The sequence below is a fragment of the Cardiocondyla obscurior genome, linkage group LG07, assembly GCF_019399895.1.
Source record: "Cardiocondyla obscurior isolate alpha-2009 linkage group LG07, Cobs3.1, whole genome shotgun sequence".
In the NCBI taxonomy this organism is placed as follows: domain Eukaryota; kingdom Metazoa; phylum Arthropoda; class Insecta; order Hymenoptera; family Formicidae; genus Cardiocondyla; species Cardiocondyla obscurior.
The window spans coordinates 5,772,692-5,784,581 of NC_091870.1; the positions used below are offsets into that span (position 1 = coordinate 5,772,692).

Here is an 11,890-nt window from a genome sequence, read left to right on the forward strand (position 1 = left end):
AGAGGAGAGAGAGGCTCTCGATTGTTATACGTGCGGACAACTTCGGGTCGACCTCGGGAACACCGATAACTCCTGACACCTATAAATTTATTCCAAGTAATATATATATATATATATATATATATATATATATATATATATATATATATATATATACATATATATATATATATGTATATATATGTATTTATACAGCGATTTTTTATTATGTAAATATAATACAGATTTTAATTCTCATCGATCAAATTCTATATGATTTCAGTTTCCAATGTATAATCACTCGTTCAAACTACAAGAAAAGAAATATTTGATCGTAATAGGCGCATGCGCTCGATGCAGTAGTTAGTAAGTCTGTCTGTCCGTTTCGGAGGAATCGGAGATCGAAAATGTTTCGTTCCGTTACACGTGAGTTATTTTCTCGTGAAATGCATTCTCAAACAAATGCCTCGATGCTCGATTCTAAAATAACGTTAACTATGACGTACGTTTAATCCCGCAACGAGAAAAAGTGCCGCGTGCACCTGGACCGCGGATGATCGACATAATCGTGAAGCAGACTTAATTTCTCACGCAATTTACGTTTTAATACCGCACTATTGCATAATATTGCTTTGTGAGCTACGTCACGGAATTTCGATGCGCATTTGTTTATTCCCGTGGATGACAATTCGATGCATTCTACTGATAAAAATACTATCATAACCTTTCAAATGCAACTACGATATCGCTACTTGCTGTATCATCTATGATAGATTATACCTTGCTTTTTCTTTACAGACGTCCCCCAGGGACTAGTGTCCCTGGTGCGTAGTAATGTAGGAGCATCAGGACCTGCTGCTGTAGCTACACTGAAAATTCAGACCAAAGACATGGCTACTGAAGCATCTGTACAAGAAGCAAAGACCGCTGTGCCAGAGAAACCAAAAGTTGAGCCGTACAGTCCTTTTCAACCCAGTAACAAGGCAGAGTATGCCTTAGCACGATTGGATGATCTGCTCAATTGGGGACGCAAAGGATCCATATGGCCGATGACCTTTGGTTTAGCTTGCTGTGCCGTGGAGATGATGCATATTGCAGCGCCTAGATACGACATGGACAGATACGGCGTGGTATTCCGTGCCTCGCCTCGCCAGTCGGATGTTATTATAGTCGCTGGCACTTTGACGAATAAAATGGCACCTGCTTTGAGAAAAATCTATGATCAGATGCCTGAACCTCGGTGGGTTATCTCCATGGGAAGTTGTGCAAATGGAGGTGGATATTATCATTACAGCTATTCCGTGGTCAGAGGTTGTGACAGGATAATACCTGTGGACATATACGTACCTGGTTAGTTTATAATAATTTTGTTATAATTGTAAAAAAAAAAATATGTATAATTATAATATAAATTTTCAATATTGTAGGTTGTCCCCCAACAGCTGAAGCATTAATGTACGGCGTCTTACAGTTACAAAAAAAGATAAAACGTATGCAATCTGCACAAGTTTGGTACAGAAAGTAATATCCCTGACATCTATAGTAATAAATGTATAAATTATTGAAATTGTAAGATAAAAAAGAATTAAGTAATAGAGTTGTATATTATTAAAAAATGTGATTGTTTAAATAAATCACATTTCAGTATAAATAAATTTTGTTTCTATTACCATAAATTCGTTTTGTTTACATTACTTCGTATATATATATATATATATATATATATATATATATATATATATATATATATATATATATATTATAAAAAAATAAAATTAAACTAGTATAATATTTCGTCGTTATCGCTATGTAATGGATCACGTATCAAATATATATATATATATATATATATATATATATATATATATATATAAAATATAAATATATAAAAACATAAAATAAAATCAAGTTTTGAAATATTACATTCGTCCCAAGATATACAAAAAATATTTTTTTTATTATATATATGTCGAGATAATATGACGCTGTTAAAAAAACATACTACAATAAATAAAGTTTATACTGTTTTTTTTTTTTTTATGTTGAGAAAGCAAACATTTGTACAAACCTATGTTTTATTACATTTTCTATTTTACTGTGCATGTACATACCTTTTTTCTTCTAAAGTATGTACAAAATATGTTCAGAATAATTTAAATTAAGCAGAGAATTTTACATACAAGTTCTTTGCTGTTTAAGTTATCATGTTCTAAGGCCCCTTTTCTGTTTTTATTACTGTAACTAATACTAATATATAACAATTACATTTTATTATATACTCATACAATACATACACATACCATCTTAATAAAAATACATGTATATATACCGAAACATCTCGTACATATAATAGGTAAAGAATTTGCCTCTTTTTAACCGACTTGCAAAGTTCCATACCTATCATGCTTTTTATTATACCGTTCAATGAATTGTTATTCTGTTGTGCCACAGCCAAATTATTAATGTTTACTTTGGTCATTAAAAAAAAATAATAATAAAAAAACCAGTAAAATAATTTCCATTATGATAATCCATTGGATGTACGGATAATTTATCAAACCTTATTAATAGTGATAAAAGTTAATTACTTGGATTTCATTATTCTTATTACAATTCAGTATTTACAAAATTTAATATCTAAATTTTGATACTTTGTTCCCCATCTTCCTTACTCACGTAATAAAATGTCGAAAAATTGCTTTTTTAAATAAGATTTTACCTGTATACGATACTTATGTATCATTGTACATTAATATCGCAATTAAAAATGAGAAAAAACACATTATGTAATTGTTTTGCTTGAATAACTTGAGATATTCATTTTTACTTGTTGCAGCATGTTATAAAAATAAATAATAACATAATTTAGGAGATAAAGATTTGTAAAGCCATATTAGCCAGAAGTATAAAATCAACGAGATTTTCAAACAAAAATAAAAATCTTTATTCTGTAGTCCAATCTATCTTCTATTGTATGTGCAATACAAATCTTGCCTAAAACATTGTGCAGCAGAATGGTTCATATAATTCTAAAAATCGCGTCCGTCTTTCATTATAATAATAAGCATTTGTATTCTCTTGAATAATTCCATAAAAACGATTTAATGCAATAAACTGAAATAAACAAAATATTAATGGCTTAAATAGTCAGTCCCTGCCGTGTACAATTTCGATGATTCAAACAATACTTTAAACTGCTATTAAGCTCTCCTATATCTAGTTGCCATATACTCCCCACAACTCTCATGTATTAAAAAAGTCTGGATATTATATCAAATATCCATTAATCTTTCTATATTTTCGTCTTATTTGTAATTAAATCCGATTTTCTTTATCATGTCTCTTAATATCTGAGATTGAATAACGCTAAACCCAACTTCATTTTACAACTCAATGAATAATTAGTACAAATATACATGGTTTTAGACAATTTTGGACAATTTAAGTAAATAGACACACCTAAATATCTTTTATACCATTAGAGAATTGCTTGCGATGTGGATGGTGGTGGATTAGTCGGTGATGTAGGCATCGGACCTTCTGTCCATTGAATGAGCGAGTGTTCACTCATTTGTGTACTCTGAAAATGGTCCTTCAGGAGAGTTTGAGAGAATGTGCAGTGCATTTGATACGCCTCACTCTCGCGATTAGAATCGTTACAAATTCTGTACAAATCTGTAATATTTCAATTATACGATGTATAAATAATTAGAATATTACTATTTACTTTGCAACGTATTTACATATACCTTTTAAAATAGCAGTAGCCCATAGTTGTACATGTACATCAGGTATTTTAGAAGCTAATTGCATTGCAGGTGTAACCATATTCATTGACTCTCTACTATTTCCCAAAGAAAGAAATATATGTCCCAAAAGTACAAGACTACAGGAAGTAAGTCTGTTCAAGTCTTCTGAATTTGCCATTTTTAAAGTTTCTCTAAGATATCGCCTAAAAATCATTTTAGTGCATTTATATCAATGTATTTTAATATCGCTATAAATAAAATTATGTATATTTCTAAATATATTTTATGTATCTATAAAATATATATTTAAAAAAATGTTGTATACTTTGCTTCATTGTATCTAGCACCAAAGAAAGCTTGGAGTCCTTGTACATAGTATGCAGCTGCCCTCAAAGAATGAGAATGTGACGGTAGAGATTCTGGATTTATCCTTTCTAATAATGCTCCTAAGTCAGCTTCTCTCTTTGATCTAAGATACACTATTGCCAGATTCAAATTTGCAAATGTCCAAAGTTCTTTTTCTTGCGACGTCTGAAAAAAGATGTAATATACATAAACAATTGATATGGTTGAAGAAACAGAATGACATGTCTAAGTCTCAAATTATTTATCGTGTTTAATAATTCTATTTTCATACTTTAAGTGCAGCAACAAATTGAGCCTCTGCAGCTTCCATACAATTCATAGACATTGCATATAACCCTAATAATACATGTAATTGTGGTCTATGTCCTTGAAGTAATCTTGGTTGCCGCCTGCACAACTGGCAAGCTTGAGAAATTTCCATAAGAGCAACACTTTTGTTTCCCATTACAAGCCGACACATAATTATATGCTCCAAAAGCATTAATTGAAATACAGATAAGATAGGTTTATTATCAATAACTGCAAAATAATAATAAAAAATTCAATACAACGGCAAAAAATTTACCTGGGTATAAACCAATAACGTAAAAAAATTTTTTTTTTTATAAAATTATGTTAAATTAAAATTAAAATAGCATGCATACTTACTCTTCAATTTTTCAATTTGACTAAGAGCTTTGTCGGTGTATTTCTGTGCTTTATCCATGTAACCTGCTTGCATTGAATGCATAACAGTTACTAGATAAACTAAAACGTATAGATGATCTTTCGGCATCCATATAAACATATCTCCAATGTTTGAGCCTGTGACCACATCATCTGCTGGCCAACTAGGCGACATTATAGTCTGTATACTTTGTTGCAATTGTTTCAAACAAGGTTTCACACTCTTTACCTATTTCAGAAAAAAAAAAAGAAAATAGTATGTTAGAATGACATTTGTTACATCATAATCTTTTATAAAATTTGTGACTATTCTCACCTGGCCTGCCATAAGATAATGGCATACTTGAAGAACTAAGAAGTACACCTTTAAATATTCTTTTTGGTGTGGACTACCTTGCCAATTTTCTACATGATGACCTGCTGAATTTAAAAGAGGATGAACCTCAGTAAACTTTTTATCTATCAATAGCAGCATACATCGACTTAGAAGAAAAAGAACTCTGGTGTAACTGGCATTGCTTATATGAGAATAATCAACACCCACTGCAAGCAAGCTACTTGCTGCGACAAAATCCTTCTCTGAAGCATGAATTTGCTGCAATCCATATAAATTATTATAAGTATATTAAATAAATATTTTATTTATAATATATAATAAATATAAATAAATATATTAATATATGTATATAAATTCAAATTGTTGAGTTTACCGCAAGTTGAAAAATAAGTCTGCAATGCCAATAGACATTGTGTTGAGAGAGTTCTATTGCTTTCCTCAAAATTGGTTTACTCAGATTTGGTTGCAGCTGTTGCTCATACAACTCAGCAACGACACTGGCTGCTTCAAACTTTACATCATCGAATGTATTGATGTTCTGACTCAATCGCCACTAAAAAAAAAAAAAACCAAGTGTTAATAATAAGAGTAATCAAAGGCAACTACAGCTCTGATATTAATGTAACTTCATGAACCGCGATTGACGTAACGTATGACGTCGTACTATTTGTTGTCATTTTACGCAGAGAGGTTAGGACGGGCAGGCGTGCGGAATCGCGCGAGCCGCAGGACAAAACCGAGTAAGAAAAGAGAAACGATGGGGCTGCAGAATCTCACAACGCAGCAGGAGCCGAGCAGTAAATACTCACCGCTTGGTCTAGGTGGTATCGCGCCAAATCGATGTTTTTCGTATGCGTGAGCAGGATGTTACCGAGCTGTAGATGAGTGCGCGCTTCGACACGCGGCGGCGGCTTGAAATGGAATACCGCCTGCAAACACTGGATGCACGATTTAATGTTAGGCGGACTCGACGTGCGGAAATTCTCGGCTAGGCCAAGCAGCGAGAGATACCAAGCGTCCTGAGAAGACGCCATTTTAACATTTCACTACACGAACGAAGCCAGCTCTACTTCAGCGCCTCCAATGGCTTCAATGCAGCAACAACTCTTTTGTAAAAAGTGGGGACGATTTTCAGCGTCTCTAGCATGGAGTGAAGGAAGCACATCACTCTCCTCAGTCTCTTTAACGTTTTCCCACCATTTTTCGGAGCTACCGGAACAGCGGAGCATTTGATTTGTTTATTACGGCGTTTTTGGGTGTCTCCGGCGACTCTGACTTGCTTACACGTTCACTAACTGAACTGGCTTTTATATTTTTCTCTTTACTTATATATGGAGTGCATGGTATATTACATATCATTTCACTTTATTCTTAGATTAATAAAAATTTGTATTAATAATTATTAAATATTTAATTTAGATGAACCACGCTGTTAAGAACGTTAAGATGGACAATACTGACTCTTATAATATGTTTGTTGCTCTTCATAAAGCACAACTCAAATCTTCTGGTGTTCCTCAAATTTTCTGGAGAGCATTATACAAGAAAATACATGATAATATTTTGGATGCTGGTAAAGTCTTTCAATTAGCAAAAATAGAATATGAAAATGAAGAAAAGCATGCTATAGATCCAACATGGAAGTTAATTGTATCTGCAGAGAAAGGTATTTCTGCACAAGATTGTCAAAATATATATCTTATTGATCACGCATGGACATATGATACCAAATATATTCAACAACGTTTATTTAGTGCACCACCCTTAGTTGAACGAATGTGTCTCCTCATGGGATTAAGTATTGAGGTAGATTATCTAGAGCAAGTCAAGAATGTTATAACTGAAATGTGGCGTTACAATCAATCCTATTCGGCCAATTTTGGACAGATAGAAAATAGAATGCCAATATGGTATATTATGGATGAGGTTGGTTGTGCTATAAATCACAGCAATGAGCCAAATTTTAGAGCTGTCCCTTTTATGCATAGAATAAATGGTTTAATATATACAATTTTATTTCCTATAAAAGATGTTGCTGTAGGGGAAGAAATTACAAGAGATTTTGTCGAAGGACTGACAAACGATCCTGAAACAAGGCGTGCACTGTTATTGCCTTGGGTTCATAGCTCCTTCCAAGATGAAAGTTTTGAACAAATTGAGCCAGATGAAAACTATTTTCTAACGGGTCAAGATCCTGAAAGTTTGCCAGAAATTTTGGATGAAATTAAAATCGATACTAATAGAAAAGTAAAGGTATATTCGCAATATAGTTATGTGAAGAAATACTTGACAGATCCAGCATTTGAAATCACTGATAACGAAGAAGAGGCCGACATTCTGTGGATCGTAACTCATTACAAGAAATACAAGGAATTGATTGTTTCCTCGCCTCACGTTTTTATAAATCAATTTCCTTATGAAAACGTTTTGACGATAAAGGATCTTTTAGCAATTACATGTAGAAGAAAAGCAATGAACAAATTGTATGACTTAGATACTCTCGAAACTTATCCAGAATGGTTACCAACGACATATAATCTAAGCACGGAATTGGTACAATTTGTCGCTTATTTTACGCAACGATCAAATAAGAATTTAGATAATTATTGGATTTGCAAACCCTGGAATCTGGCAAGAGGCTTAGATATTCATATCACCAAAAATCTGTATCATATTTTACGAATGCCTTCTACAGGTCCGAAAATCGCACAGAAATATGTTCAACATCCGGTTTTATACAATAGACCGGACATAGACCAAGTAAAATTTGATATAAGATACATTGTGTTGCTCAAATCTGTAAAGCCATTACGCGCGTACGCTTATGCAAATTTCTTTTTACGTTTTGCTAATCTATCATTCAAACTCGACGATTTTGATATATATGAACAACATTTTACTGTAATGAATTATGGCGAGGCAAATCGGCTGTTTCATGTAAAATGTGATGATTTTATTGCAAACTGGGAAAGTCAGTATCCTGATTATCCTTGGAAAACATATGTCGAACCGAAAATTCTTTTTGTATTACGACAGATCTTCGAAGCTGCAGTTGCGCAACCACCCCCAAAAGGAATAGCCGAAAGTCCGCAAAGCAGAGCAGTTTACGCGGCTGATTTGATGCTAGAGTGGAGATGTAGCGAAATGCAGCCTAAGTTGTTGGAAATTAATTTTGCACCTGATTGCGAGCGGGCATGTAAATATTATCCAGACTTTTATAATGACATTTTTAAATGCTTATTTTTGGATATTGAGAATCCAGAAGTGTTTCATGTATTAAACGCAGCTCAAGAGTAATGTTAAACTGTTCATCACAGATTTTTATTCATAATAAAATGGTATTATGAATATTAAACTTAAACTATATTCGTGAATTTTATTTCGAAACAGTTCTTAAAACTTTCTGTATTATTGTTTTGCAATTAATGCACTTTTCTCCAAATTTAATATAGTTCATTGATAAAAATTATTAGATGTAAGCAGTTTTACATAACGTAGAGAAAGCAAGAGAACAAATAACGTTTTGTTTTGTACTGCGTACGTTTTGTAATGATTAATGTTATTAGATAAACTATGCGCACAAATTTGTTATCTCGTTTATTTTTAATTTCTCGATCGTTTATATCGGCACACAATTAAATTACCAATTTTTTTTTCTCTCCAACCAGTTTTTCTCCAATTATTTTAAATCGTTTAAGTTTATTTGACTTAGTTCTGTGCTTAATTTTTGTAATTTCTTCTCTCTTATCTATACCTCTTCTATTAGATAGTGTTATCTTATCAATTAACCAATAAAATCTTGTACATACTAAACGTCGATAATAGTAAAAAGTATTTAAGATTTTGTACTATCGTACATAAACATATTACAAGAATATACTCGTATATGCAAAAACTAATGTAAACGTGATTTATCGTTTGTATAATTTACTGCGAATACAGAATTTAAAAAATGCGAGTGTTGCCATTGATTTTTTTTTGGTTTTTATGTGCGGTGATTTGCCATGGATATCGTTTACTCGGTTTATTTCCTTTTGAAGGTAGGAGTCATTTTATTGTATCTGAACAACTGATGAAGGGACTAGCTAGAAAGGGTCATCAAGTCGACGTGGTCAGCAAGTTTCCTTTAAAAAAGCCTTATCCGAATTATACCAATATTGTAACGTTACCAATGGATGTAGTTTTGGCGAACAATATGTCATATGACTTCATACAACAATTAAATACCTTGGAAATTTCTGCGATAATGGCAGGAAACAATCTATGTGAATATTTAGAAAATGTTGCAATAAAAGAGCTTGCACAACCGAAGAATCCACCTTACGATGCAGTGCTTATCGAGGTATATAATAGAAAAAGATTAACTCTTTTCAAATTAACAATAACACCTTATTATATTAAACTACTCAATCGAGTACTGACGCATTTTCATTGTAATTAATATTGCACGTCTTATTAGGTTTTTGGTGCGCATTGCTTCAGTGTTATTGCCCATATATTAAAAGTTCCTTTGATTGGTATCAGTACTACGTCGCTATATCCATGGCTACCTCCTCTGATCTCTCAGCCCGAGAACTTGGCTTTTGTGCCAAACAATCTTTTAAGTTTCAAAGGTCGGATGAATTTCTGGCAACGTCTGTATAACAGCGTGCACACGTTCTACAACAAGTGGTATTTTAATTATCTAACAACACAAAAGCAAGATGAAATAATACGAGAACATTTTGGGCCGAATATGCCGAGTGTTCGAGAATTGGAGAGGAAGCTGTCGTTGGTCCTCATCAACTCCCACATCGCGCTAAATGGGATACAACCGAGAACCCCTGCAGCGGTGGATGTGGGAGGGCTCCATGTCCAGGACGAGAATCAAACGTTGCAGCCTGTAAATAAACTCGTTTTCATAAAGCTATTTTCAGTTTTTGTAGCGTAGTCTAATGAATCTAGAGTACGTACTAAACTTACATGTAATTGCAAATGTAATTTAAGAATCGTTGATAATACTTCTCTGCAAACTGATACATTATACATATGTGTTATATGAATATTTATATGAATACAGGAATTAAAAAAATGGTTGGACGACAGCAAAGACGGTTTCGTCTATTTCACTTTTGGCTCAATGGTTTTGATCGAAACATTTCCAAGTGAATTTTTGAGAGTGGTTTACGCTTCCTTAGGCAAAATAGCGCCTGTAAATGTTTTAATGAAAGTGCCAAATCCGGAAAAACTACCACATGATTTACCAGAAAATATTTACACATTGCCTTGGATGCCGCAAAGTAAAATATTGAGTAAGTAATTGTTAATTTCGTATATAAATTAAAATTACAAAATATATGAAATTATTTAATATAAATGTAATGCCGCAGAACATCCTAATATAAAAGCATTTATCACTCATGGTGGACTTCTGAGTACGCAGGAAGCGATAATGTACGGTGTCCCTTTAATCGGTATACCACTCTTTGCCGAACAGTTTATGAACATCGATGCGTGTGTCGCTAGAAATATTGCCTTGCGACTTGACGTTCACACGATTACAGAAAAAGACATGAACGCAGTCTTAAACGCAATTTTATGGAATCCTTTATATAAGTAGGAAAATTTTTATAATACATATTTGTATCGAATTAATATTTAAAGGAAAACATGTACATTTGTATATTTTTGTCTGCGATAACGTTAAAGTAATTTAATCTTAGATTTAATTTGTCTTTCTATTTGTCTTTTGTAATGTAATGTGTTTAATCGTTATCTTGAAATAACTCATTTATTTTAGAGAAGCCGCTCAGAACCTGTCCAGACGATTTCTCGATCGACCATTAAATGCTCTTGACACTGCCATTTATTGGATCGAATATGTCATTAAGCACGGGGAAGATTCTTTGCGATCACCCGCAATGGAACTGACTTGGTGGCAATTGTCTCTTCTCGACGTGATTGGCTTTCTTCTGGTTTGTACAATAATTGCTATTACTACGTTATTAATTCTTGCGCGTTTTATATTAAAAATAATATGTAGAAATTATAACAATTTGTCATCTGCAAAAAAGACAAATTAATTATATAATGTTCACCAATAAATTCAAATTGCAATACTTAACTAATGTTAACTTATATGTAATTGCAACAAGTAAATGTAAGCAGTGTTATCTTACATGTAGAAAAAAATAAAATTTACAAAACTATGTATTTACATACATTTTATTTCAATTTTAACTACTTCGCTTTTCATGTTATCGTATCGTTTAAATTAACATATTTTGAATTAATCATAAATTATTATGAATCATTAGAAATTATTCAACTTAGTTGCCGACTTAATAATTAGAACGATGTTATTGTAAACACGTATTACAAAAATTATTTATTAAACGAGAGAAATAGTAAAAATTTTAAGTATCGCTTTGTATGCGCTATTAATTTAATATAATCGAGATATTATAAAAAGCGCGTTTTGCGTTATTCAACTATTTATTTCTTTTTAAAGAAAACTGTTTTAAATTTTCTGCCCAAGAAGAAGTGTAACAAAAACCATTATTTCTCCCTGTTGACGTAATTATTACAAAATTACACAGCACAGAAAAAATAATGGTTAAAAAATAGAGGAAATTATTTATCGATTCGTTTATTATTTAAATGTGTTTAATTATCACGCGCTTAATTGCGAGTTCTTGATTTCAATAACGTCACAATTATTTGTTATTTTTAAATTAACGTCAGGCTTATGAAAAAGGAAATGTATGGTCAGTATTTTTGCTTATCACTCGATCGTTTTATGACAAAATGACAA

General features: G+C 32.4%; 4 protein-coding genes across 6 annotated transcripts; 3 read left to right on the forward strand and 1 right to left on the reverse strand.

The window, feature by feature from the left end:
- Positions 1 to 256: 256 nt before the first annotated feature.
- LOC139104308 (NADH-quinone oxidoreductase subunit B) lies at positions 257 to 1,703 on the forward strand. The gene is made up of 3 exons (XM_070659724.1): positions 257 to 405; positions 778 to 1,329; positions 1,407 to 1,703. Exons 1-3 carry the CDS (start codon positions 387 to 389, stop codon positions 1,502 to 1,504), a joined length of 669 nt encoding a protein of 222 aa, XP_070515825.1. The 5' UTR covers positions 257 to 386; the 3' UTR covers positions 1,505 to 1,703.
- Positions 1,704 to 3,065: 1,362 nt separating this feature from the next.
- Positions 3,066 to 6,226, reverse strand: Mau2 (Mau2 sister chromatid cohesion factor). Of its 2 annotated transcripts, XM_070659733.1 has the most exons (9): positions 5,907 to 6,226; positions 5,471 to 5,650; positions 5,077 to 5,355; positions 4,743 to 4,989; positions 4,366 to 4,613; positions 4,054 to 4,259; positions 3,729 to 3,931; positions 3,439 to 3,654; positions 3,066 to 3,093 (listed from the first exon to the last, which is right to left on the reverse strand). In XM_070659733.1, exons 1-8 carry the CDS (start codon positions 6,129 to 6,131, stop codon positions 3,458 to 3,460), a joined length of 1,785 nt encoding a protein of 594 aa, XP_070515834.1. In that variant the 5' UTR covers positions 6,132 to 6,226; the 3' UTR covers positions 3,066 to 3,093; positions 3,439 to 3,457. The 2 variants fall into 2 exon arrangements, with proteins under 2 accessions (XP_070515834.1, XP_070515833.1); XM_070659732.1 differs by having other exon boundaries at positions 3,066 to 3,654.
- Positions 6,227 to 6,263: 37 nt separating this feature from the next.
- Positions 6,264 to 8,394, forward strand: Ttll12 (Tubulin tyrosine ligase-like 12). Of its 2 annotated transcripts, none has more exons than XM_070659728.1 (2): positions 6,264 to 6,440; positions 6,517 to 8,394. In XM_070659728.1, exons 1-2 carry the CDS (start codon positions 6,429 to 6,431, stop codon positions 8,392 to 8,394), a joined length of 1,890 nt encoding a protein of 629 aa, XP_070515829.1. In that variant the 5' UTR covers positions 6,264 to 6,428. The 2 variants fall into 2 exon arrangements, with proteins under 2 accessions (XP_070515829.1, XP_070515831.1); XM_070659730.1 differs by lacking the exon at positions 6,264 to 6,440 and having other exon boundaries at positions 6,603 to 6,763; positions 6,852 to 8,394.
- Positions 8,395 to 9,049: 655 nt separating this feature from the next.
- On the forward strand, positions 9,050 to 11,285 carry LOC139104317 (UDP-glucosyltransferase 2-like). Its single transcript, XM_070659742.1, has 5 exons — positions 9,050 to 9,439; positions 9,557 to 9,979; positions 10,157 to 10,388; positions 10,467 to 10,692; positions 10,877 to 11,285. The coding sequence occupies exons 1-5, from the start codon at positions 9,050 to 9,052 to the stop codon at positions 11,157 to 11,159; spliced, it is 1,554 nt and encodes a 517-aa protein (XP_070515843.1). The 3' UTR covers positions 11,160 to 11,285.
- Positions 11,286 to 11,890: the final 605 nt, after the last annotated feature.